The sequence below is a fragment of the Chanos chanos genome, chromosome 4, assembly GCF_902362185.1.
Source record: "Chanos chanos chromosome 4, fChaCha1.1, whole genome shotgun sequence".
NCBI classification, from domain to species: domain Eukaryota; kingdom Metazoa; phylum Chordata; class Actinopteri; order Gonorynchiformes; family Chanidae; genus Chanos; species Chanos chanos.
In genome coordinates, this window is record NC_044498.1 from 12,746,441 (window position 1) to 12,772,564 (window position 26,124).

Here is a 26,124-nt window from a genome sequence, read left to right on the forward strand (position 1 = left end):
AGAGACACTGAGCGAGAGAGCACTCCCTCTCTCTCTAATGCGGTTCTCTATAGATAGAGGAGAAGAGGGAGAGGAGAACAGTTTGAGATAGTGGAGAGGGAGGGAGTGGGGTGCATTCTAAGATAGGGGTGTGCTCCCTTCCTCAGGAGGGGTAATTTAAAGTCACTGACAAGGCCCTCAGGCTGAGCTTTCACCTATATATATATATATATATATATATATATATATATACAAATTCATGAAAATTCAGCTTGCAAACATAGTAATACCAAAAATCTGTGAGAAAGACCTGGGAATCATTCAAGATTGATATATTCTAATCTTGTCTTTTGAGTGAAATGAAGCTTCAAAAGACCTTAGAAACACCAATATTTATATTTGAATATTTATGGGTTTTTTTTCTTTGCGTGTTTATTGTTTAATGAAATGAATAGCATGAAGGAGTCGGTGAGCTAGCAGATATCATCATATTTTCCTTATAGTCTCAATCGATAAATTATGGTTTTAAAATCAATATCAGTGTAACTAATGTCCCTGCAGAGAAAGGGAGCGAGAGAAAGAGAGAGAGAGAGAGAGGGAGAAAAAGAGAGAGAGAGACAGAGACTGTGAGAGAGGGAGAAATGAGAGAGAGAGAGAGAGAGAGAGAAAGAAAGATAGAGAGTAGATGAAGTGCAGAGCGGCCCATATAAATAGAATGTCATTCACTGTGTTATGAAGCTCATCTTGGCTTTATTTGTCATTACAATAAGAGTGCCTTAACACGTTTTTTATGAATGCTGTCAAACAAAAAGACATATAAAGAACAATGATTAGATTTAACTGAAAGCCCATGATTTTCATCTTTTGAAGTCCTTCATAACCCCCCCCAATTTCATATCTATGCTGAGGCAAGACTGGTGACTCTTATCATCGCCTGCATCAGTACATTTCATACACATATGATTCAATTCACCCCGGGCAAGCTGGACAGAATTGACTCAACAATTGACTCAACACCATAGTCAGTCCAAGCTTGCAGTCGATAATTCTCTTCAGGTGACTGCTCTTTAGCACAGCAAATCACTCAGTTAATGCAGCATTCCGACAAAGTAAAAATCCAATAAATAGATAAAGAGCATGTTTTTTTCCCCCCCTCCTTATAATTTCACCATGTGATCATTCAAGTACATCCAAACTCACCTTCTCCTGGCAGATGAAACCAGAACCCAGGCTCAGTTTATTGAATCCATGCTGCCACCTGCTGGACACAAGTATTATTGTTGATGGTGATCTACACTGAGTTTAGTTTCCCAGTTTCCTCTCTCTCTCTCTCTCTCTCTCTCTCTCGCTCTCTCTCTCTCTCTCTCTCTCTCTCTGTCTCTCTCTCTCTCTCTCTCTCCTCTGTTTCTTCAGAATCATTATTTGCTTTCTTACACTGTGGGAACACTGTCTGACATACCCGAATAAGATGAAATTTGAATAATGACTCAATTTTCACTAATATTACGGGTTCACCGCTTCTTTTCACTGCGTAATAGAGGTCCGGGTGATTGTTGTTTTTAACACTGTTGTTGAGGCTGAACTGATAGAAAACTCACATTTCTTACTCTTCTTATCATATACATGTTGTTTCCATTATTTGAAATAAGAGTAGCAGCATAGAATGGTTCCGACTACAGGCATATGACAACTCCTTAGGGATATGTTGAATACTTCTCTTGGTGCAGTTGTGATTGTTAATGTACACTGGAATTGACTGAAGAGTTTGAAACTGTTCTGTGTGCATTCTATGTATACTCCCCTTAATGTGGATATTCTTATTCATTCTATATTCTGCAAGTGATTACTGTCCATATACAAGTGCCTGTCTGTGTACACATGAAGTAACTTTCCTCACAGTTTAAGCAGATTTGGATGATTATGAGTCAGGAGACTGCTCTTAATCGACTGTAAACAGTTTCAGTGTGTTGAAGGGCAGAATGAACTGGAAAAGAAATGACAGGGCATGAGATGGATCATAAGTGACAGAGCAGCATTATATCTGGATGACTAGCACAGTTGTCCACGCCAGTTTCATCTCATTTCACATCACACTGAAGTGCAGTTGACAGACTGACTGATGCAATCTAATGAACATCCCATGGCCCTGGAAAAAGCAAAAAAAAAAAAAAAAAAACATATTTGAAGGATCTTAGGATGCACAATGCGTTGAACATATTACAACATTCAAATGTATTAGACAGTGTTGCTTAGATTCCAAGAAGAGAACTTCAAACTCCTCTCTAAGGATCAGATTTCAAATTTATTTACAAATCACTTGATGAGTATAAAACAATTATTAACAATTATTGACAATTCAAAGGTGGCCAGAAGGGAAGACACGCTGTCTGCATTAGGACCCATTTCTTGTACTTACAGGCATATTATACAGTGATAAACAAACCATTTTCTCTTATACAGTTTTCTCTATGGAAAGAATTTTCAAACCAAAGAATGAACGTAAAATAAATAAAATTAAATCTGACATAAAATTGCAACAAATTTTGTTAAATGACTATATTCGTGAGAATTAAAAATGTGCTATTTATGATCAGTGGGCAATTTGTAAGGGGATGAAGAGGGATGCCATCCCCCTTGTTAGCAAAATGACCAAAATGCATCCCCCTTGTTAGCCTGCTATCCCTCTATGTACTCTGCAGAGTAGTGTCAGTGACCACTGGGCCATCCCCCCTGTTGGCCATTGGGCCATCCCCCCTGTTTATGATGCTCTTCGTGAAATATCAAAACAGAGGTGTAAAGAACAAAAAAAATCTAATCATAAAAATTGTACAACCCTTTGCAATACAGTAAGATCATCTGAACAAATGAAGTATGGTTTTGAATCTTAAAAAAGAACTTTTAGCAATAAAAGAGGACATAAGTTAATGACTTTGATCACAGTCTCCTCTGCTCTGTGTTAAATCCTTCGGAGATAACTTTAAAAATGAGCTAAACCAAATCAAATCTACGAGATAACGGAATGATATCCAACATTTGCATAAATTCCACATGGGCCTAAAGTCTACCGGAAACTCCAGCAGCTTCAACAATATCAGTATCGTTTCACACAAAAATCCACAGCCAGATACACAGTCACAATTTGAGTACTCTGATAAATGGATTTGAAAAATCCTGCACTAATATAGTGCATAAATGGCTTTGAGAGGTCTCGAAGCACATACCACATACTGGGTGCTGAAAAATATGCATGTGCATACCATGGCCAAAAATGTAAACACATAACATTACATCCATGGTTCTGTCCCTGTTGGTCTATGGATCCTGTACTATCATTAGTTCCTCTGTTTAGTGTAATAACACTAAATTCCTGTCTTTTTACCACTGTAAAAACTGTAATGTAGCTCAGCCTATACAGGGAGACCAGCCAGAGTGCTGTTATGTACTAAGGTAACTCAAGTTCATTTGATGCAAAACGCTGTTTTACGATCGAGATTAACCACTGGTTGACTTGCGTCTCCATTTCTTTCAGTAGCCTTCCAGTTCAACCAGGTGAAGTTTGAGGCCGGTCTGACAGAGACATTATGTTGCGTTGCATATTCAAGTGAAGTTGCCGGCTGACGTGATCACATGTCCACGTCTCCATCATACGCCAGGGCCAGAGCCTTGAGGGGTCCACTCTTGCTTGGATTATCTTCAGTGTTTTTGCTGGGAGAAGAGACATAACAACATGTGGACACAGATACACACACACACACACAAACACAAAAACACAAAAACACATTTTTTTATGGGTTGTGGTTTGCAGCATTTAACAAAATGCCCCTTGTTTTGAGCTACAGAAGTCTCCTACTGATACTCAGTTTCTGTCACTGGGGGGCGATAGAGAACTATTTAATGTAGATTATGCTCAACATGTAATACAGTCACAGATTACTGCAACTGTTATGGGCGGACTTTATTGTGTATATTCTGGATGATTTTTATATAATGTTTATAATGCATATCATTTTATATGACGTTTTTTGTGGAGACAGATGTCTACCTACCACAGCAGGAAAGACATAGCGATGATAAGGAGAATCAGGATGAATCCTGCTGCCATCAGCCCATACACCCACAGTCTCACTCTCCCATCTGTCATACACACAGTACAGGTGTCATGTGATTCGCCAGCTTATACTGCCCATACAGAACATTTTAGTGGATTGGACGATAGCTGCTCTGTCAGTTTAAGGGTTCTATAAAAAGCAACCAGAGCCTATCCCAGTGATCAAGAATGTGTTAGAAGAGCTGTGAATCCAGCCCGTTTGAGATATGGACTCCCTACATGTTCTGTAAAATGTGCACATCATTCTTAAAGTAGTCCGATTCAGCCAAATGATCACAGGTATTGAAGGACAGTTCCGCAATTAAAATGACCTATGCTGTACCAATGCTTAAAGCTCAGCCATCACAGCCTGCAGAACTGCATAATCTATCAGATCTGTAGCCACAGAATGATTTTACAGTAAGAACACAACGGTCAAAAACATGAAAAAAATAAATAAATAACTAAAACCAAATAAATAAATGGAAACAGCAAATCTGCCCTTCAATATTTGTCAGAGTGGTGATTACAAGCACTAAATCAGTCCTTTTCTTTTTCTTTTTTTCTTTTTTTTTTTTTTTACATTTTATGACTTATTAAATGTTCATGGGTAGTATCCTCACTCTTCAGTTACACACACAAAATACCTTGAGTACTTCACAATATTCAGTTTAAAACCCACAATCAAACTGTCTATGGTTGCCAGGTGTCAGGCTTCAAACAACGTCTTTAATGACCACCAACGATAACAATGCGCTACAAGGTTTTACAGTTGTGGCAACTAAAGAGTGAGTCTGTGGAGCTGATGGTTATACCTGGTCCGAGGGGTTGCAGTGGCCAGTTTCGAACTCTGTTGCTGTGCCAAACTTTCCTTGGTCTCAGGTGCCCTGTGCTTTTCTTTACATCTGCCTTCTTAGAATCTGAACCTGGTGTTCTCGTGCAGTAATCCAAGAATCCGTGAGACGTCATGACCTCTGTGAATCCCCTCTCACAACCACACACACCGTTCTGTGTTAGAGAGACAGAGAGATTTTTTTCCCACCACACTATGGCAACACGCCAATGCTTCAGGTTGAGTTCTGTAAAGTACAGGTGAGTTGGTGGATATGGTTATGTTTTGCAAAAATGACATCTCCTCTATAACCTGGTTCTAATTAAAGCTGAGGAGATGAGAAGAAAGATGAGAACAGGTAGGTGTGTGGAAGGTACCAATGAATGTGCAGGTCAGCATGATCCTGGTGGGACCTTACATCAGCCAACACGATGAATACATTGATCGTGTCTGACGCTTTTGACGCACAGTTTTGTAATAAATATTATCATCAAGCGTCGAGGTGAAGTTTGCTAAAGTTGTGTAGCTTTAGCTTTAGTAACTCACTGATACAGATCTCACACACATTAATAGTGCTGCTCTTAGTTTTTGGCGTGAACTATGCTTTGTCTTCAGGGTCATGAGGTGTTACCTGAGTGCAGAATGAAAAAGGTTTAGAGCAAGGCGGCTGGCAGTGCTGAACAGTCGACGGTCTGCTACGTGAGCTGCAACCTCCTATCTCAGTAAGACAAGGATTTTCAGTTACTTATAACAATATGCAAACTCATGCTAAGAAAATCTGACAAAATACAAGCTATAGCATGCTTAATGACATGAGGATTGTTCATCTTTCACTGTACATACCACAATACAATGGCAATCAATAATCACTGAGAACTATACTTTTTGCAGTATACCATCTGTATCATATGAGTGTACATTATGTACCATGCTCATTTATAGCATGTTTCTATGAGGTTTTGACTGAACAGTTGATGTACACACCGGTGACATTAACTCCATCTGAGCGTTGACACCAGACGGTGCGTTTGTTGTCACTCCAGCCACCGGTTTTCCACTCATAGCTGAGACAAGATCCCCCTGAATAACCAGAGAGGGAATTGTATGAAAGTTTCTCTTGTCTAGCAGGGCCTGAAATTTCAATGTTTATATTATAATGCTTTTCACTTATTTAAAATCTGTGAAATTATATATTTAATACATTTGTGAAATGATGTCTAATGACTTATCTTCATATTCAGCTGATTTTAGAAGTCCTAGCCCTTCCAATTATTTCATGTACATTTCATTGCAGAACTAAACAAGCACAGGCTTTATTAATGGTCTTGGTATATGTGCTTCAATCGATGTGTTATCATCCAGTGGTTTATAGCTACACATATTTTTCATTTAATCTGTGGACATTAAAAGTCTAGGATATCTTTTTCACTGCCTTCATATTGTTTTTAGGTCAGTATGAATTTTCCGGAAGATGGTATATTCTATTCCACCTACACACCTTTGCAGACTTTAGTCTCGTAGACCTGGCTGGGGCAGGAGTTCTGGTTTTCGGGGACTTGTATCACTACTGCTCTAGAACGGGCCTGTCGCCCCAATGTCTCAAAACTTCGCCCCTCCAAACACATCAGTTGACATGAACTCCAGGTTGACCACTCGGTCAGGTGACAGTCCCCTTTCGTAAGACAGAGAAAAAGAGAGAAAGAGAAAAAAATATTTATGTCTTGTTACAGTTACATTTTTTCCAACCAAAAACAAATGCAAAAATTGTTATACATTGTCTATAGCTACGTCAGTGTTACATGTTCCCAAGAACTAATTCACTGGTTATTTTGTGCTTAAACTACATTCAAACTGGTAGGACACTTGCAGAATGGAAGGACAGATGACACAGAAAGCCGTTGTAAAACTGTATGAGACCGTACAGTGTATAATATTTCTTTTTTTACAACCAGCACAATGGTGACTCCCTCATTTAATACTCATTTAATATCTTCAAAGGTTATTCAGAGATGTGTACAGATCAGAGCTGTCTCATGATGAGAAATGACATATTGAGAGAGAGAGCTTATTATAGCTGAATGAACAGGTTCATTACCATAATGGAGGGAGGGGAGGGGAACTATTGCACTGGGGAGCACTCAAAAGCTTCACAAAAAAGCCTAACCTACACACTGTTATAGAATTATCAATCCCAGGTGCGTCATACTTGTCAAATCCAGAGAAACATGACAAGTTCCCTGGGGAGGGTGAGCTGTTCAGGGTCATTGTAATTCATGTATATTAGCGTAGTCACTAACAACCAGTTGTATGTATAGCTATAGGTAGAGGCAGGTGAATAAGGGCTCTGCTTCTAGCATATTATCTTGCTCACCAGTTTCAAACAACTCTCAGATCTGGAAAAGGAGATTGGCTTCATGTGATGGAAGTTAAACTTGCACTTTACAGTAACCATGACTGAAACCACTGCTGTGTGAGTGGAAGACTTGGGAGATCGCAGGTAATTGGGCATTCCAAATTGGGGAAATGAGGGAGAAATTACAGGAAAAAGAACGATTGGGGGGAATCAATTGAAAAGCGCTACACAGGCATACTAGTGTATGGAATGAAAGTTACCTTCTCAATTAGGGCATATTACTCTACTTCGTACCACTTTTCCCCAAAAAATGACTTAAAAATAGCTGTTTTGGTACCTAAGTGGGTCGCTGTTCTGAGGTTAGGTTTTTAGACATTTTTTTTTAACAGTGCAACATTCGGTTGCTTTCTTGTTAATACTATTTTCCTCTTTTTCATTTTTGTTCTCCTTTCAGTCCTCACCTGGGCAGGGAAGTGAGCAGGGCAGGCGTAGCTCACTCTCATTGGCTATCCCTGACTTACTGCCACACCTCTCTTCCTCCACTGCTTTGGGTGACCTCTCGTCTGACAGAGATCCCCAGTGCACCACACATGTCACATTCCTCTCCCTCATACCCTCACCACACTCCGCTCCCTGAAGAAGAACAAGAGAGAGAGAGAGAGAGAGAGAGAGAGTGAGAGAGGGAGAGAGAGAAAAAGAGAGAGAGAGAGAGAGTGAGAGAGGGAGAGAGACTAATCCCGTGAGAGATACATGGAAGTCTGCTTTTTCTCTTTTTCATCTACAGATGCGCAGAGATAAAAAAAGATATTGACATTCTGAATATGTCCAAGTAACTCACTTAAGACACACACACACACACACACACACACAAAAAACAACAACAACAAAAAAAGAACATGTGTAGGAGTGAGGCACAGAGAGCAGCAGTAGGTTTGCAACCTCAGACCAAGCTCAGATAAAGTCAATACATCTGTGTTTGAAAATGTCAGCTAAATTTTAAGGTATATTGTTCAACAATGCATAACTACTACCTCAACTCGACAGGGAGACCAGTTTCCCAGAAGCCAGCTGTAGCAGGGCGTGATGGGGCAGGGCTTGGTTTGGGAGAGCTGTGAGGGACATGGTCGACCTCCCTCTCCTGCTTCTTGTAGCACCACTCTTGAACGTATCATCTGGCCTGGAGAAACACAAAACATACACAAAGAGGTGAACACATTCACAAACACATGCACAGGTGCACACACACATGCAAATGCACACATATAATCATATAACTTACAAAGACACACACATAGCAATTAAACATACAAACAAAGAACACAACCGCTCAGAGAAGTGTTATTGAATGTCTCCAGACTCATTACAAACAAATACACTGTTTACACTGTTAGATTTAATTGGTGCCTATAGCTGAATATTCTCAGTGGGATAGACGAAGCATTGAATGAAGATGAATGAGATTAATTTTTTGTAATTAAGCCACTAACGAGCCAATTTCTCCAAGGGGAATGGCTCCATGGGACATGAAATTGCATATTATAGGTGCCTAGAATATATATATGCATGTGTTGTGTTGCGTGTGTGTGTGTGTGTAAAAATGATGATGTGGTATTCTTAAATCACTTTATTCTTATGACTGAGATGTCATACTTTGGCTTCCACAGGTGTGTGAGCATGGTGACCATGGCGACCAGGCTGAGAGGAGGCAGTTAACTGAACAGATCACCTCACATGGCACCTGCAGCTTTCCTCGAGAAGGACCCCACTACAGAAACGGCGAGAGGGAGAGAGACTCCGTTATACCAGCTCATCAGTGCCCTACACGCTGCATCTGTCTGTTTTGTTTCAGCTAATTTCAATCTGAGGAGCTTAGTGACCACCAAAAGCTTTTAATTAGTAACCATAAAGATTTTCCTTGATGTGAAACAAGGGCTTAAAAGCTTACTGTTCTCTAAAAATAAATAAATATGTTGTTTTTGTATTTTGATTTTCATGTCAGTCAGTGTGGTGTGGGAGGCACTCACCTCTTTGCACATGCTCAGTTCTACTAGTCTCCCATCGCTACGCACACAGTTTAACAGGCGTGTTTTAATGCCCGGCCCACATACTGCATTTTCACTGATCTGGCATGTGCTCCAGTCTACAACACACACACACACACGCACACACGCACACACACACACAGACACACATGCACACAGGGATAAAGAACAATCGGCAAATACTGAATAAGAGAGTGTGTGTGTGTGTGTGTGTGTGTGTGTGAGAGAGGGGGGGGGGGGGGGGGGTAGGGCAGTATACCTGAGTACGTATAGGTGTAGGTGAGACATGTTGAATTGAGAGTGCAGGGCTGGGTCTGGTTCAGTTCAGGGCATGTGTGTCCATTCTCAGGCAGTCTCAATACACTTCTTGTCCTCCATCTCAGCATACTCTGATCACAAGACTGAGGAAAAACTCACAGTTTCACTCATTATATAAAACCGACCTGAACATACATAGGATCATCAATATACTTCAAGCATCAGATAACCTTTGTTGCCATAACATTTAAGACTTTCAGGTTTTAGCATGTGTTTAAAACGGCTCAAAACAGGTTGTGAAAAGAGCTTTTTCAAGACTCCACAATGTCCTCTGTAGAAAATAGTTCAGTCAGTTTCACCAGGCACCCTTCATACTAACCACAGGGCACAAACTCCACTGACTCCAGTGGGTTGTAACACAGTGCGCAGGACAGGGAATTAGACAAGACTGGGTAGTGATGGGTGGTTCCTCCTGACGACACAAGGACTCAGCGACATTTTCACCCTGATTCTCTCCAGTTCTCTTTATACATCTGCAATAAAAGAATTGAAAATTGTCAAGGGCGAATAAAGGCGACATACATTGGGCCAGTAAAGGTGACTAATCTCTGACAAGATGAAAGGAGCTCAATCATAAAAAGCTCATTTGTTCCCTATACAAGAGTCTTCAGCCAGAAATTTCTAGAAAAAAATGATCAACAACACATAAATATTACTAGTAAATATTAGCATAAGGGGATATTGTAGGATAACGTATAAAAATTATACTTAAAGGAATACGGACACAACCTCACTGATAATATTCTTTTTGTAAATTAAAAAGAAGGTACAACCTTTCTGTTTTCTGCTGGCGTTATGTGACCTCACTTCACTTTGCAACAAAGAGTTATGACCTAACTTATGGAGAAAAGTTATGACCTCATCAGTCTCCCTGGCATTCTTATGACCTGTCCTCTGTTTTTTAACACAGAGTTACGAGCACTCCTAGCTCCGTGGCAGAGTTCACATCACTCCTATCTTTGGAGCTCAGAGTAATTTTCAGCTTTATTTGTGGCTGTCTTGATCTATCTTGGTGACCTCACCGTACTTTGCGCGTTTGGACGCCATCTCCACAGGCTGGCTGTTTCTCGTCTGCACCGGGCATGTTAGATGAGTGAATAGTGCATGTGGACCAGGGCTCTGTCTCCCAAACATGCTGACTGCACTCAGTGTGACAAGGCAACACCTCAGACACCTGCACATCCAGGGAGACACTCTGTGATGTTACGGATTAGCGGACAAGTACTCATACACATTCATTTGTTTTTAAAGTGCTCACTAACCTGAGCCTTTGTAGACGCCCATATTAGCAGTACGTGATCAGCAGCAAGAGAGAGGGAGGGGGTGGAGAGAGAAAGAGAGAGAGAGAGTGTGAGATAGGGGAGTGAGGGAGAGACAGAGAAAGAAAGAGAGAGAGAGAGAGAGAGAGAGAGAATGGTTGCAAACTGTGTAGCTGACAGAGTCACTATTGTTAGTGTGAGCATAAAACTAAGTTGAGCTGAGTGATCAGCCTCCAGACTCCAGACTTTAATGAAAAAAATATCATAGAGAAGCATAAAAATAAGGGGAAAAAGAGAGGGAGGAAAGGGTATCTGATCCTCTAGAGGACTGTGTGCCACCTCTGAACTTCTTTGAACACAATGATGGAGAAAATCTTTGAAGCCAGAAAAGAGATGTGAGAAACAAGGGCAAAGTCACAGCCATTAAATCCTGCATGGGATTTTTTTTTCACCTCTCACCCCTCATCAGTGTGTCTGTTTATTCACACCGTTTTTATAAACAGACACACTCACACATACACACGCACGCAAGAACGCTGCACGCACACACGCACACACACACACACACACACACACACACACACACACACACACACACACACACACACAGACACAAATGTGTTGGGTATCCAAGGGAAATGACAGGCTATGAGTTTCACCCAAACACTGCCCTCACCGAGAACATTACCAAAGTCTACACCTACTAATAGAGTCGCCTTGTGAGTGATTAATAAAGCAATCTCACAAAACAGTCCATTCAAAACAAGGTTCTCATTTAAGAAATGGCTTTGCCTTTGATTAACTGATTAACCTTTTCTCAAAACGTTGAACTTTTTCTATGTGGCATCACAAAAATATAGACAAGTATCAGGACTTCAAACCCAACTGATTAATCTCAGGGCAATTAAAAGATAAACATTTTAGTGGAGAGAAGATCAATGGAAATTAAATAAAATTTTAAAACTAAAAATGAAAACATTTGAAAAACATTTGTTGGTACCTCGAGTTGTGATGGCTACAGCAGGGGGCAGAGCCTTCTCTTACAGAGCCCCACAGTTATGGAGCTGCCTCCCAATTAATGTTCGAGACTCAGACACAGTCTCTATGTTTAAGTCAAGGCTGAAAACTTATCTGTTTAGCCAAGCCTTTTGCTAACAGCTCTTTACTAGGCAAAGGAGCAGATCTGGAGGGTTCTTGGGCATAGAATGTTTGGTGAACTGGGATGTTTGGATGCTGTCGCCCCCCCCCACTCTGACATGTTCACTCAGGTTTGTTGACGGTGGAGTGGGTGGCCGCCTTGTGTCCCAGAGTGCCATCATGTCCGTATTACCATCTAGCTCTCCCTTTTAACTATGCTGTACTAGCTAGTCTTGCTGGAGTCTCTGCCTGCACTCGGCACACGATGTATATTTTCCCTTAACCATTATGTGGAAATGAACATCTAACAATGTGTCTCTCTCTCTCTCTCTCTTTCTTTCTCTCTCTCTCTCTCTGTCGAGCCACACATACTACTCCTGAGATACCAGTGATCCTGACTCCTCCCGCCCTGTGGACCGATCCATCCTGGTGTTATCATCTTTCATCCCCCTGTCAGCCTCCTGTCTGCATCGCCATCCCATCGTCATCCCCCTTCATGCTCCAATTTACTTTCAATTGTAACTGCCCACGTGGTCGGCACCTATTGCACACCTGTCTGGCCAAGGAGGGGTCTCCTCTCTCTGTGGTCCTTCTCAAGATTTCTCCCATTTTCCCATTTCCCTTTTGGGTTTTTGGGGAGTTTTTTTTCTTGCCCGCCATGAAGATTAAGTCAGGGGGTGCTGTCCTGTTTTGATTTGACTGTTGTGGCCTGTAAAGCCCTTTGAGACTGTGCTCTAGATAAAATTGAACTTGAACTTGAACTTGAAAAATAGTATATATTAATGATGAAAATAGCACATTTGTTTCATGGTTCAGAGTTGCAGTAGAATGTGTCGAGGAAATAAGAGTGTAAAGATGGGACATTGAAAAACATCTTTCATATGACAAAATGCACTAATCGTCCTCTGAGTTATACTCATTATTTTTGTACTACCATTAGCAGTGCTCATTCCATAAAGCTACTTTGGTCATGTCCCATTAGACTACTGATCTCACCTGATTTTTGAAGTTTAATTTTGGGCAGGGAGATCCTCCGTTAAATGGTTTTTCCCTGAGCCACTGGGAGCGCACCTTCACTCCCCCACCACAGGGGGCACTGCAGGGAGACCAAACTGACCACTCACTTAGCCTACAGTCCAGAGGGCAGGGCACATGACAGACTTCTTCCTCATAGCCTGCAATCAGAGTGAGCAATTGTAGACAGATATCAGTGTGTGTGTGTATGTGTGTGTGTGTCTGTGTGTGTGCGTGCATGTGCGTGTGTGAATGCGTGTGTGCGTACGTGTGTGTGTAAGTGTACTTTTTTTGCAAACCTAGGAAAACATCTGACTGAGAAGACAATACAGCTGGGGTTGACAAAATCAATTATTTTTAGGATGTTATTCTTTACTTTTGGTATGATAAAGGGCTGGTCTGGAGAATCTAACACACGAGGTGTGTGTGAGTGAATGAGTGCGTGTTAGTGTGTGTGTGTGTGTGTCCCCAGTAAGTAGCATAATCTGACAAAAGTGCCTGTTAGGGACCAGAATGCTCATCCCTACTAGGAGAACGATGCTTTTCTAAACTATATTGTTGTTATTGATAAAACAAAAAGTGTCAAAACATTTCTTTGGTTATGGTTAGGGTTAGGGATATGGGAGATCCCCACTAGGATATGAATACAAACGTCTCTGTGTGCGTGTGTGTGTGTGTGTGTGTGTGTATGTATATGTGTGTGTGTGTGTGTGTGTGTGTGTTCCAGCTGATGTTCATCTTATCCTATAACAACAAATATCACACAGGCCTACTCACTGACATGTCACAATATCACAATAATGTTAAAGCAAATAGTGCTCTCTTGGCAGTTCTACCTGTGGTGCTGCAGTGAGCTGGATCAACCAAGAGTCCCTGGTGGTCCAGACAGGCAATAGCTCTATAACGCAGGCCTTGGCCACACTCCCTGCGACTCCACTGGACTCTCCAGAGATGGGCTGCCCTCTGGTCCCACTGGAGGCCTCCTTGGCCAAGAGAAAAGCTGTTCCAGTCATGGGCCTCAGGGAGCAGGCAGGGCGACCAGTCACCATATGGCTGAACCTTGTATTCAGAGCAGGGACAGATCTCTTTCTCCACCAGGGGAAACAGAGATTCCTGATGGCAGTGTGATCTTCTCTTACTGTGGCCTGGGAAGGGAGAGAGAGAGAGAGAGAGAGAGAGAGAGCGAGAGAGAGAGAGAGACAGAGACAGAGACAGAGACAGAGAGAGACATCATCGTGTGTCTTGTTTTCATTTATTTGATACATTTCTATGTGTCTGTCAGATTTTCCATACTGCTTTGTTCCGTGTGTTTTCAGGTGTATGTGTTACCTATGAGAGTACGTGTGCGGGTACGCCAGCTTCCACAGCCCTGGCACTGAGAGAATCGGCTCCAGGGGCTGAGGGTACAGTCATCTCTGCACATCACCTGACATGACCGCACCTGAGCAGGCATCACACCTGCCCACTGCAGACACTCTGTTATTTCTACATGGACGTCGTCGACTCCAACGCATGCTACATCTGCAAGAGAGAAACGGATAAGAAGATGAGGGTAAAGGGGGGAGAGAGGAGATATTAAAATAAATACATACAAACAGGAAACTTGTTGTCAAATTAAGGAAAACATTTTAAAATTTGGTGAAAGGTTGGAGAATAAGACCAGTGTATTAGACACAAAATGGCCAATATTCTCATCCAGTAATCAGAGAATTGGAAATTGCATTTCTGCACAGCTGAGAATACATCAAAAAGTAAAGAGAAAGAAGAAAGTTCTTTCCACCGAGAAATAAATACTTAGACACCTTCACAGCAGTCCATGCAACCGCTGTGCAACCTGCTCCGCCCCTAAAAGTACAGAAGCCTAATTATATAACTCTCTCACTATAGGAGACCAGACTAATAAACTAAATGGATAACAGCATGTAACCCTTTTTCTGAGCATACGGTTGAATCTTTGCCATCATTCTTTAGCATTCTTAAAGTAAACAGAATGGCTTCATATTACTTCTGTTGTCAGGGTTACACAGTTGCCCGCATGATTCAGGTTCTTTGGTGGATTCCCTATCTTGCCAAATTACGCTTTAATATTTCTGAGTCCCAGAAACCCAGTTATAGGACCCAGATACTGTACAGCTGTTTGTGCTACTTGAATGAGACTTGAAAAGGAAGAACTTAGTACACTTTCATAGCTTTCTTTAATGGTAAGTGGAAAGAGTTTTGTGTGATTATGTCTGCAACACTAACTGCAATAAAGATTATCTATAAAACAGACCTTAGCAGGTTTCACTGGATCTCATTTCAAGCTAAGCATTTGTTAAATTTAGTCCTTTATTGACATTAACTCAGATGTATAGCGGTGTAACTTAATTATAATAGAACCAGACAAAGAAGGCTTCAAATCTATTTCAGATTTGAGTACCAGCATTTACAGCATAAAAATCCTTACCACAAGTTATTCATGAGCTGATCATTTTACGTTGAGCCGACACAGTTCTACAGATTCATACTGCAGAGATGCATCACCCTAATGAAATGACTATAGATATGAATGAGTTGAAAGAGAGCACCTCTAATTTCCAGTCCCAGTCCACATGCCTCAGCTGGTCCTCCCACAGCCTGTCTGACGGAATCAGGAACCAGAATGCACGATCTCCAGCTGTGGGCCTGCCACCTGCCAGCGGTCAGGGCAAAGAGCAAAACATTAGATGTAAAAACAATATGTTTCAGAGTCTAGCCACAAAATATTATCAGCGGGTATCTGTGCTCAGGATTAATTTCAAGTGAAATATCAGTTTACCGTTTACTGAGAAACTTTCATCCTTGGGTAAGTCCAGGCAATTTCAAACTACATTTACATTACAATTAATTACTTTTAGATATTGTACATCTAGAATATGAAAGTGTAATTAAACTGGAGGATTTCTTTTGCAAATACATTTTAAGCCATAGACGCTGAAACACCACGGTGCTTTTCACTGTTATATCAATAACATAACATCAGATATGAGTGGATGTCCAGAAAACTTGAGACAGTTGCCTCAAGAGTGATCCTTTGAAAGAATGCCATTGGATCAGAATGAGGATCCAGTTCTTAGACTCCAACATGACATGGTGAAGTTACTTTGGGATATGATGATTTATCACATTTGCTGATGTGTCTGTTATTCTTTCAATATGTGTGAATTATAACCACATCTGTTTACCTATACGTGGGGCAGGGAAGGGGCGGCTCACACTCTCTCTCCTCATAGAGTGTGTCTGGGCATTCCTGCCCCCCATTGGCTGACCTCTGAACAATGATCCTGTAGCGTGACTGAGTGGCTAAAGTAGTATTTCCTGGAAATGGAGATAAATATCAAACACCATAAAAGAAAATTAGGTATAATTTGTGTGTGTGTGTGTGTGTGTGTGTGTGTGTATGTGCATGTGCGCGAGTGTGTACCAGGTGAACATTTGGAAGGACAGGGACTCCATTCACTGAATGGGGTGACTATGCAGTCTGTCTTGCAAGGGACTGGACAGGATCGAGTGAAGACTGGCCGAGTGGACTCAGGACACCTGGGCAACAGAGGAGCTCAAGTTACCTCAACACTCTTCTCAACAACTGCCTCTATCTATCTATCTATCTATCTATCTATCTATCTATCTATCTATCTATCTATCTATCTATCTATCTATCTATCTATCTATCTATCTATCTATCTATCTATCTATCTATCTATCTATCCATTTCCTTTCATTCTATTATTTGCATACCTTTTAGGGGCCACCTGTCCATTGTCGACTCTCCTGCAGGTCACTTGGCGAGTCTGTGTTCCGTTTCCACAGATGGTCTCTGTGTCCCATTGGTTTGTGGTGTTGTCACTATCAGATAAGGGATTTGGAGTACAGGGACCCCACGGAGAAGCGTCCCAGTAAAACACCACACATGGGTGAGTGGCACACGGTCTCCACTGCTCCAAAGCAGACGCAGATGGGCAAGTTTTCCTCCCTGTCAGACATGATTACACAAAAGGAAAGACCAAGGCTAATTTTCTTTTTTAAACAGAAGCATGTTGCAATCCTATTTGTGTTTTGATAAGTGTTTCGATAAAAGGTGTACTACATGTCTCTGGATAATTAGTGCTGTGTTACTTCCAAAGCCCAAATGATTTGTAAAAGATAGTAGATGTCAGTGGTTGACAAGAAAACAGACGGCCACTTGATGTGAAATTGGGCAAAGATGAGCTATTCTCCGTATGGGAAAGTCAGCTCTCTGAACCTCTGTGAAAAGACTGACAAGCATGAAGGGGGAAAAAAACCCAAGTTTTCTTACCTTGTGTGGGCAGGGCCAAAACAGAACGCGTGCGACCTTGTCTGCCCTTTGAGTGTTTGTTGGAGCAGGAATGTGAGCAGGGTGACCAGGGTCCCCAGTCTTCCAGCACACAGTCACCTGGGCATGGCACCACGCAGGGCTGTTTGACTGGAGGGGGGTCCTCAGGGCACTGTTTGGCAGGCACTGCCTCCCCTGCATCACATCAGAAGGGTCAGTTTGTCTAAACCCACAATCCAATCCCAACGTTCAGTCACGAAGTCAACTTTCACGATTGGAATGCTAGGCTGAATAGGACGGTCTGCAACATCATTTGTATTGTCATTTTTGACTGATGACAAACACTGTGGAATAATGTCAGTGCAGTGGGGGCACTCTGATATGGCACGGAGAGAGGGGTAGGATGACGAGTAGGAATGTTTTTTAACTGGAAAAACAGACTTCCCTTTAATACAAAAGTTGCATTAGTGTTTATTAAGAGTGTTCACAGAATTTTCAGTAGTTTACTCTGCCTTATGCAGACAACCTCATGTGGTAAATCAGTCAGGGGTAAAATAGCAATTATTTCATATAGCAGCTTCTGCAATTTAACTTAGCCAGATATAACCAAGTTTTAATTTATCTAACAAAAGCTAGTAGGAATGGTATGACACAATATAAATATTAATATCTGGGAGACATAATATTGATGCTAATTTCATCTTTATCTTTCATCTCTTTTCCTCTTCTTTTGCAACTATTTCAGCACATTCATCTGGAAATTTTGACTAAGATTATTACTTTGACCTGGTCTACTTGACAGCTGTCGTATTAAAAGCAGCTAATAGATTACTTGTTAGGCAAAATTATTCTATTGAATTATTTCACATTTGTCTTGTTTGCAGATGGCATCCTAATTTATTTTTGTGGCAAAATCCAAATAAATATTTATGACAACGTGCAGAAACAGAATATTGGGGTTACACTTTCATAATGATGTCATCGCGGACTAAATTTATCAAGCAAGCTACCTTGAAAGGTGTTTTTTTTGCCTGCTGACTTTTGTGTAATATCGACAGCTGGCCTGATGAGATTATGTGTGCCACTGGTATGTGGCAAAAATAAAGGTGTGGTAATGTGTGTGTGGAAAGCAATAGGCTTACGATTATTATTTCAGAATACTCAGCCTTATTTCATTTCATTTATTTCCATTTTGATTTTTTTTTCTTTTTTTTCTTTTTTTTTGCTGCGCCAGCAATGATTATGTCATGGTTTTGGCCACAACGGCATAACGTAAGACAACCAGCAAAATCAAAATGTGTGAAATTTAAATGTAAATGCCCCCCCCCCCCCCTTTGATGAAAATATGTGTTCAGGTATGCAGTAAAACGTACTCTTAATAAACAAGACCATCTGCCTGCCTAACATCATTTGCAAATTGGCCGAGCCACATGAAGCGATAGGAGAAAAAAAGAGGAAGGTGAAGATGAAGAAGAACAACAACACACACACATCTGCCTTTTTTCGTTGATTGGCAGTCAGTTATCCGCATAAGGAATTAATCATTCCAATAGACATATCTGTAACGCCTTCATGAAAAATAATATTCTGTGATTGTAGCATGCCCAGATAAATACTCAATTCAATATTTAAAAGAAGGAGAGTTGATGAGCTAATGTCCTCATGTCGCAGAGAGAAGCACCAATAGATCAGCTGTTCTTAGCACAATGAGCAAATGAAAAGACCCAGCTGCTTGTTCCAACTGTGCCAATTCAATTCAGCCTTCAGTGATGTGAAATAGAATAAATTATTTTTCCATCTGGACCCATTTGTCTGTCTGATTAAGATTCAGAAATCGGCAATTACATTGTGTGCTCTTTGGCTCATGCATCCAAGCGCCTTACGACAGAGCGATACTAACCCACTGGTGTGAAGTCACATGATAAGTGTTTTCGGTTTTTGGGGACAAGCTACAAATCTATTTGAAATTGAAGTGTAACATACTGGACTGGACTTTGCTCCACAGTAAAGTTCTCAAAGACTAAAATAACTCAATTAAGTTTCCGCACTGCCACTCACAGAGACAAAATTAAAGAGGGGAGATTGGATGAAACATTTCCACATTTCCTCAAATTCTGTGCTCTCCAGAGCACTGGAACTGGCAACATGACAGCTCCACATTCAAAATCTTTTTCACTGCTTTTATAAGATCTAACGCTACACTCCAAAATGTATCCCTCATTAAACTGGCTATAAGTCTCACGCAAGACATGCATTTGTAGTATTTGAAAGAGACGATACAGTATAGTTTTACAAACACTGTCATACAACTACATGTAAAGTAATCATCAGTTACACCACAAGTAACACTCAGCAGTATGAAACTATTGTCTTTTAACAACACACACACACGCACGCATGCATGCACACTCACGCACACACACACACACACACACACACACACACACACACACACACACACACACACACACACACACACAGAGCTACTCTTTTTCGAAGATCTACATACAGTCAGTCGTCAGTCAGAATATTAGAATGAAATGAAAGGAGAGGAAGAATAAACTTAACTGACTCGGACACATTTTCATCAGAGAAGCGGAAGAGCGTTTTTGGTGGAGCAATAGCCTTCTTGTTCGTGGTGTCGTTTTGTCATTAGAAAGTGGAGAGTACTACATTTCAGCAACAGATTTTTAGACTTCAGATCCATCTTTTGCTCTTCCAAAGAAATAAATATGCAAATATTGTGCTTTTTAAGAGCGGATGTCTGACTTCCAGATACATTGCTTTCAAGTACACATTTTTATTACCTCCTAAATCACCCACAGGCCTGTTACTACTTTGTAAGAGGTTCATTTTTTTCTGCATTAGCATTTGGATATTTCTCCCCAAAGATTTTTATCCATCTGAGGACAACAGAATGAATTTCCAGGTGTCAGAGTGGATGAATTCCTAGCTTGATTAGATATTGAAAGATATCCCCTGCATTTTCAAGATTTAAGAAGAAGAATAGCCAACCTTTTGCTTGTTAAGACCACAATTCACACCTGAAAAAAGTAATTCCAGAGAGAATATGAGCTTCTTCAATTGGGTTCACATGTCTTGTTTTATCATGCCGACACACACATATTGTTAAGAATGAGGTGCTTTAGAACTCAGCGAAAAATGAATTTCAAACATCTCAAAAAGTGTCAGATGGTATAAAATGTGTGGTTTTGCCCCATGCTGTGTAGCTCTGAATGTTTCGAAGGCCAACTAGGAATTCACGCATTATTTAAAACTTTCCTCTGTAGTAACATGACTTATCAAAAACAAATGTATAAATATATTAAAAAACAGTCTATGTTAAACAAGCATTCTCTGTCAAGCCTCTCATACATTTTAAAAAATCTCTAGGTAAAATGATGAATCATTGATGGAAGACTGTGCAGCTCTGGACAATAAGTTTACTTCTATCTGTATTATTAGTGTGGATCCAATGCCTCTCACTTTAGTCTCACACATACAGATCCATACTATGGAATTCCCTCAGGGACTGGGTTAACTTCATACACACATAGCACTCCATTCCCCCCTACGCACACACACACGCGCGCGCGCACACACACACACACACACACACACACACACAGACACACCTTTCCTGAGTGAAACATGCCAGTACTGATAAACTGCCTGACTGTCACCATTGTCCTATTGAAGAATGGTGTTTCAGCCTCAAATATTATCTTATGCCCGGTTTATTATGCTCTACTGGGAGTTATCATAGAATGGTTACATTGCAAGTTGAAGGATAAAAGATTCAGTTCTGTATACCCACATCATTTAACAGGATCAGTTATGGACAGAATAGCGTGAATGACACCTTATGTGAACTATGCATTGAGACCATACTGCTGGGTTGCTGCATATTCACTTCTTTCAGCACTGATGTACTTGGCATTCAAGCAATCTATGTGTATGTGACTAATGCGCAGTTGTGGGTGTGTGCATTGTGTGCCTGGGCATGTATGTGTGTATTTGGATGACATCATATCTCTCCAAGCCATGTAGTACTGTGCCCTTCAAGTGCATGGATGGAGTATTGACGCATTGCAACACAAGCGACAGTGATGTGCTTAAAAAGCCAATAGGACATCTTCTAACCCTCTGAGTCATGTCTGATACCCAGTGGAATGCCATCTCCTGGATGGCTTTGTGTTGTGGGCCATGGATGAGTGACGTTTGGACAATACTGTGGCAGGCTGTGCACACCCAGAAGACTCCGGAGGCTTCTGACACATCTGAAGTGTATGTACCAGAACTACAAAGAAGCACAGTGACAAGAATCTCCCTCTCTTTTTCGTTCTCTCCCACTTTCTTGCTCTCTAGGAAATTCTTCCAATTCTATCTCAAATATTGCGAACAGCAATAAAGTGCAGAGCTACTGCTGCTATATACACATCTGATGGAAATGTTGGGCTGCACACCTGGCAAATTATTTTTTTTTACTTTGAAAAGAAAAGGCTGAAAAAAAAAAGGCAGCGCAAAAGACGAAAAATAAATCTCACTCTGCCTTGTGGAGGGTGAACAGCAACTCATTCTTGGATATGCTTTGCTGTGGTTGATTATATGTTGTAATCTTTGCTGACATGCACACAAGCACGCACACACACACACACACACACACACAAAACAACCTCCCTCTCATTATACCCATCGTAGTTGATATTCTTGTCTTTACCACGGGCTGCTTTCATTAATCTTGATTTTTGTACCTGACTCACATCGATGAGGAGTCAGGTAAATGCATTTATAATTACAGCTGTTCGTGTTGTAGCGACTGGAATTCTTCCGCATTCTAATGGCCAGGATACATTCAGGTAGATGAAGCACATTTGTCATGGTGGAGCTGTGAGTTCAGCTGAGGATAGCAAGGTTGTAGCAGGAAAACAGTGGAACACACTGCTTTGTGCTCTTACACTTGAGATAAAAGCACTGATGTCTGTCTTATGGCAATTTCAAAACACATTCAAAATACTATTCCCCTGAGCATTTGAAAGAGAGAGAGAGAGAGAGAGAGACAGAGAGAGAGACAGAGAGAGAGAGAGAGATTTGTACCTGTTACAGTGACACACTCAGCATTCTGTTCTTGGGTTCCAGGGCCACAGGCTCCCTCTTGAGGTATACAAGGACCCTGCGGTGTCAGACGCCACATGAGGCAAACAGGGTCATCACAGGGCATTGATTCAGTAACATGGTTGCAATTCTCTGACTCGCTCCATGATTCTCCAATTATGGACCGAGTTCTAAACCTGAAACCTGCACGAGAGAAAGATTTGTATCACTGTTTATATCATTCTTTGTCTGTGTAAATGACAGACTTGGAGACTAAGATCTCCACTTATACAGACTTGTCAGTTTGCACAGAAGTACAGTCACTTAAATTTCTGAAGAGAGATTTCAAAATAGTCAAGTCATCTTAGCAATATATTAGTCAGTTTTGCCTCTGTAACAGTGCGTGTAATTCACCTTTTGCTCCCTGTGGCTTCAAACAGATGTCATGGAGACAAGGTCCCCACTCTGACCATGGTGAGAAGAGACAGTATGAGGGACAAGAGATGGAGCAGCGCTGGACCAGCAGTGGAAGAGGCCTAGAGCAGAAGCTCCTCTCAACTGGCCTGCCCACTGAGGGAATAGAGAGAGAGGGAGGGAGAGAGAGAGAGAGAGAGAGAGAGAGAGAGAGAGAAGCTGAGATGGATCTCTTTCTTCTTCAAGATATTTCTCCAAAATTGTTCAATCACTGGGGAAATCTTTTTCATTAATGAGCATTTTCCCATGAATTGGATGATATCCGCAAACAGACTTGGCCGCCGCCTACTGAGAAAAACTAAGTGCCAGTCAAAATGAACACCAAGTACCTGTCAATTAAAACACTCCGCTTATTCTTTTTAGCTTTACTACAACAACAACAACAACAACAACAACAATAATTACTATTATTATTTTCATCGTAAGATTTACTGACGGTGGGTGTAGTAGATATAATTGATAGTAGTACTTTTAGTGTACTTAATGATAATATTTATTAACAATTATGTTCCTTGCCAATAAAGTAGATCTTAATAATAAAAAAAAGCGTTGCATTAATTAATATAATATCAATAATAAAAAAGAGCATTGCATTAGTAACTATAATATCAATCTTTCAATCATTTCCATTTAAATCAATGTATCGGCATGCACAGGGCCCTATAAACAGTGAAGTGGCATACTGGTAGACTGTATAATTTAATGGTATATACATTTCAAATATTTTGTTTTTTTGGTATTATGGAAAACGGTCTTGAAGCTTATTTGCTTACTGAATGCAGAGTTTATTTGTTGATATGCTGTGACATACTGTGGTTTGTTAGTCTAGTCTAGTGAGCTTGTTGAAAATCATATTAATTGACTAAAATCTGCATTGTGTTTAACATTGATTTGTTTAAACTGCAGTGCTTAGCTTGGCTATTTACTGGTTAATATATATATATATATATATATATCATGGTTTGATAAAATCTTTTGCAGTGTGTATCTCCATCAGTTTAAGGACATGGCAATTAAAAGGTCTCAGCTGAAAGTTAAATTCTCTTTAGGTCTGTAATTGGGGCATTATTCAGTGCAAAAAAGTAATAAGGTAATAATTCAGTGCAGTACAACAATAAGTAAAACCTAATGGTTTTCGGTGGAGGGCTGTTTTATTATAAAACTAGGGGCTCATATGAGAACCTTCAAGTTTGTGCTCTCAATCATGTTTAAAATGCTCGCAATATTTAAAGTGCAAGATGAACACTAAGAACCAAATTTTGAAATATTGCAAACTGAAATAATGCTGCAATTCTAAGTCTACTATGCTGTAAATACAAAATTGAGTGCAGTTCATTGCCCTCACAGAAAATGTTTTTGCTTTATGTTCATTACAAGCAACCAGAAAAAGTTGGGTGCTTGACTGCTTTGCTGGACTGTGTTCAATACGCTTTTCGTGACCTCAAGGTGACAGTGCGAACACAGCCTAAATGAACTCAAATCACTTTTGGAAGTGATCACTATTTTTGTTCCCTTACATCATTCACTCAAGTGGATGGTCTTTTTCTTTCATTACACAGATTTAATTTCTTTTGAATTCTTTCTAATTTTACATGTTTCTTTAGTTCATCTATCGAGTATATAAATGTAAGTATTGCAGCATTACAACTACCCAAGTTTTGCATCACATAACATGCAGACTGCAGAGAACACTTCAGTATTATAAACATACAGCTTGTCAACAGTACACAATAGTAAACAGTATATGTATGGTTAGGAGGTCAAAACAAAACATTTGCCTTTATGCTTTTGCCAACAACAATCACAAAAATGCAACCCACAATCCTCTGATGTCTCAAAGGGCATTGCAATAAAAGGCTGTATTCTTACTATGGGAGGGTGCTGTGTTGGCATCAGTATGAACGCAGTATGCCTCCCTTGTCTGGATTCCACCCCCACACAGAAAACTTGAGTTGCCATGGCGACGATTCTGCTGGTTGAGTAGTGGGTCCGCCAAGCAACTGCTCCAACTGGTCACCATCCATTCAAACCTTTTTCGTTTGAACAAAATGTACCACTGGGTCAGGCAAGTTGTATGGACTGAAATCTCAGACGTGTGCCTTACTGAACTTAAATAATAATAATAGTAATAATAATAATAATAATAATAATAATAATAATAATAATAATGATAATAATGTGGCAGAGTTGTATCCTTGTAGCTGATTTTCACACTGCATTGACACTGGTGTCTTATTCTGATATTGACACTGTCCTGTCTGGTAAAATAAAAATGAAAGGATAATTAGTATAATGGAGAAGAGAACAATCAAGAGCTCTCCTGTGCTCTTGCTAACTCCTCTATTTTTCCCTATTTATTTTAGACCCAAATGAATGTTCCAGTGGGTTCATTGTCTCGTTTCTGAATTGGTTGTTCCTTTTAATGAGTCTCTCAGTCCACCACGCATCACACATTGCTGACACACTGTGGTGTTTTTCTCCTGAAGCTGAGTTATACCTAGGACACGGAGGAAGCGGATGTCCTGATGCGTTACAAGTTTCTTTTTCTTCCAGAGCTGGACAGGGCTTTCCTCCACCAATGGGAGTCCTTCTCAGGACGCGCTTTCTGGTCCTATAGCCAGGTGACAGGTCAGCTGTGTGGCAGGTCTTAGAGCACTGGCTCCATGGAGACCAGTCTGACACTTCACAGTCTCTGGGCATCACACATGACCGAAAATTCACTGGTCGGTTGTCAGGATCACAGAGACTAAGGGTAAGGGAGAAATGTATTATATAGTGATAAAGATTATTTATGATACTTTAGACATCAAATTTATAGTGCTGTAAAAAGAAAAAAAGATTTAGAAAACAGTAGGCTGATATTAGCACAGTTTATACCTATCACTCTGTTTCTTCATATATTAGACTTTACAGGAGCATGATCAGCCAAAAAGGAACAAATTAAGTGGAAGAATGAAACAATAAAACAACATAAAATAATACAACATGTCATTTTAAAACATTTAAATGTTACATTTTAACCTTCCTTTAGTTATTGTTTAATATATTGGCCTGATTCACTGATTGAAAAGATATCTTCCTGCAGTCACAATAACAACAACAACAACAACAACAGCAACAACAACAACAACAACAACAATAGCAACAACAACAAAAACAAAACGCATGAACATAGGGCATGTGGAAATACTTTGGCATAACATAAACTGATATACTGGCATAT

At 40.5% G+C, this 26,124-nt stretch overlaps 1 protein-coding gene across 1 annotated transcript in view; it reads right to left on the reverse strand.

The window, feature by feature from the left end:
• Nucleotides 1-3,602: 3,602 nt before the first annotated feature.
• thsd7bb (thrombospondin, type I, domain containing 7Bb) overlaps nt 3,603-26,124 on the reverse strand; it is a 32,960-nt gene continuing 10,438 nt past the window's right edge. Inside the window, exons 3-28 of the mRNA XM_030771756.1 lie at nt 25,399-25,647; nt 24,771-24,931; nt 22,842-22,997; nt 22,431-22,631; nt 17,337-17,528; nt 16,778-17,012; nt 16,464-16,579; nt 16,225-16,357; nt 15,589-15,692; nt 14,351-14,542; nt 13,858-14,166; nt 13,004-13,182; nt 10,874-10,879; nt 10,634-10,785; nt 9,931-10,084; nt 9,553-9,694; nt 9,276-9,391; nt 8,902-9,016; nt 8,283-8,428; nt 7,713-7,884; nt 6,397-6,570; nt 5,883-5,978; nt 5,530-5,612; nt 4,882-5,074; nt 4,026-4,113; nt 3,603-3,684 (exon numbers count right to left, since the gene is read on the reverse strand). Of these exons, the coding sequence (XP_030627616.1) occupies nt 3,603-3,684; nt 4,026-4,113; nt 4,882-5,074; nt 5,530-5,612; nt 5,883-5,978; nt 6,397-6,570; nt 7,713-7,884; nt 8,283-8,428; nt 8,902-9,016; nt 9,276-9,391; nt 9,553-9,694; nt 9,931-10,084; nt 10,634-10,785; nt 10,874-10,879; nt 13,004-13,182; nt 13,858-14,166; nt 14,351-14,542; nt 15,589-15,692; nt 16,225-16,357; nt 16,464-16,579; nt 16,778-17,012; nt 17,337-17,528; nt 22,431-22,631; nt 22,842-22,997; nt 24,771-24,931; nt 25,399-25,647 (3,946 nt within the window). The remainder of the gene's footprint in view (nt 3,685-4,025; nt 4,114-4,881; nt 5,075-5,529; nt 5,613-5,882; nt 5,979-6,396; nt 6,571-7,712; nt 7,885-8,282; nt 8,429-8,901; nt 9,017-9,275; nt 9,392-9,552; nt 9,695-9,930; nt 10,085-10,633; nt 10,786-10,873; nt 10,880-13,003; nt 13,183-13,857; nt 14,167-14,350; nt 14,543-15,588; nt 15,693-16,224; nt 16,358-16,463; nt 16,580-16,777; nt 17,013-17,336; nt 17,529-22,430; nt 22,632-22,841; nt 22,998-24,770; nt 24,932-25,398; nt 25,648-26,124) is intronic.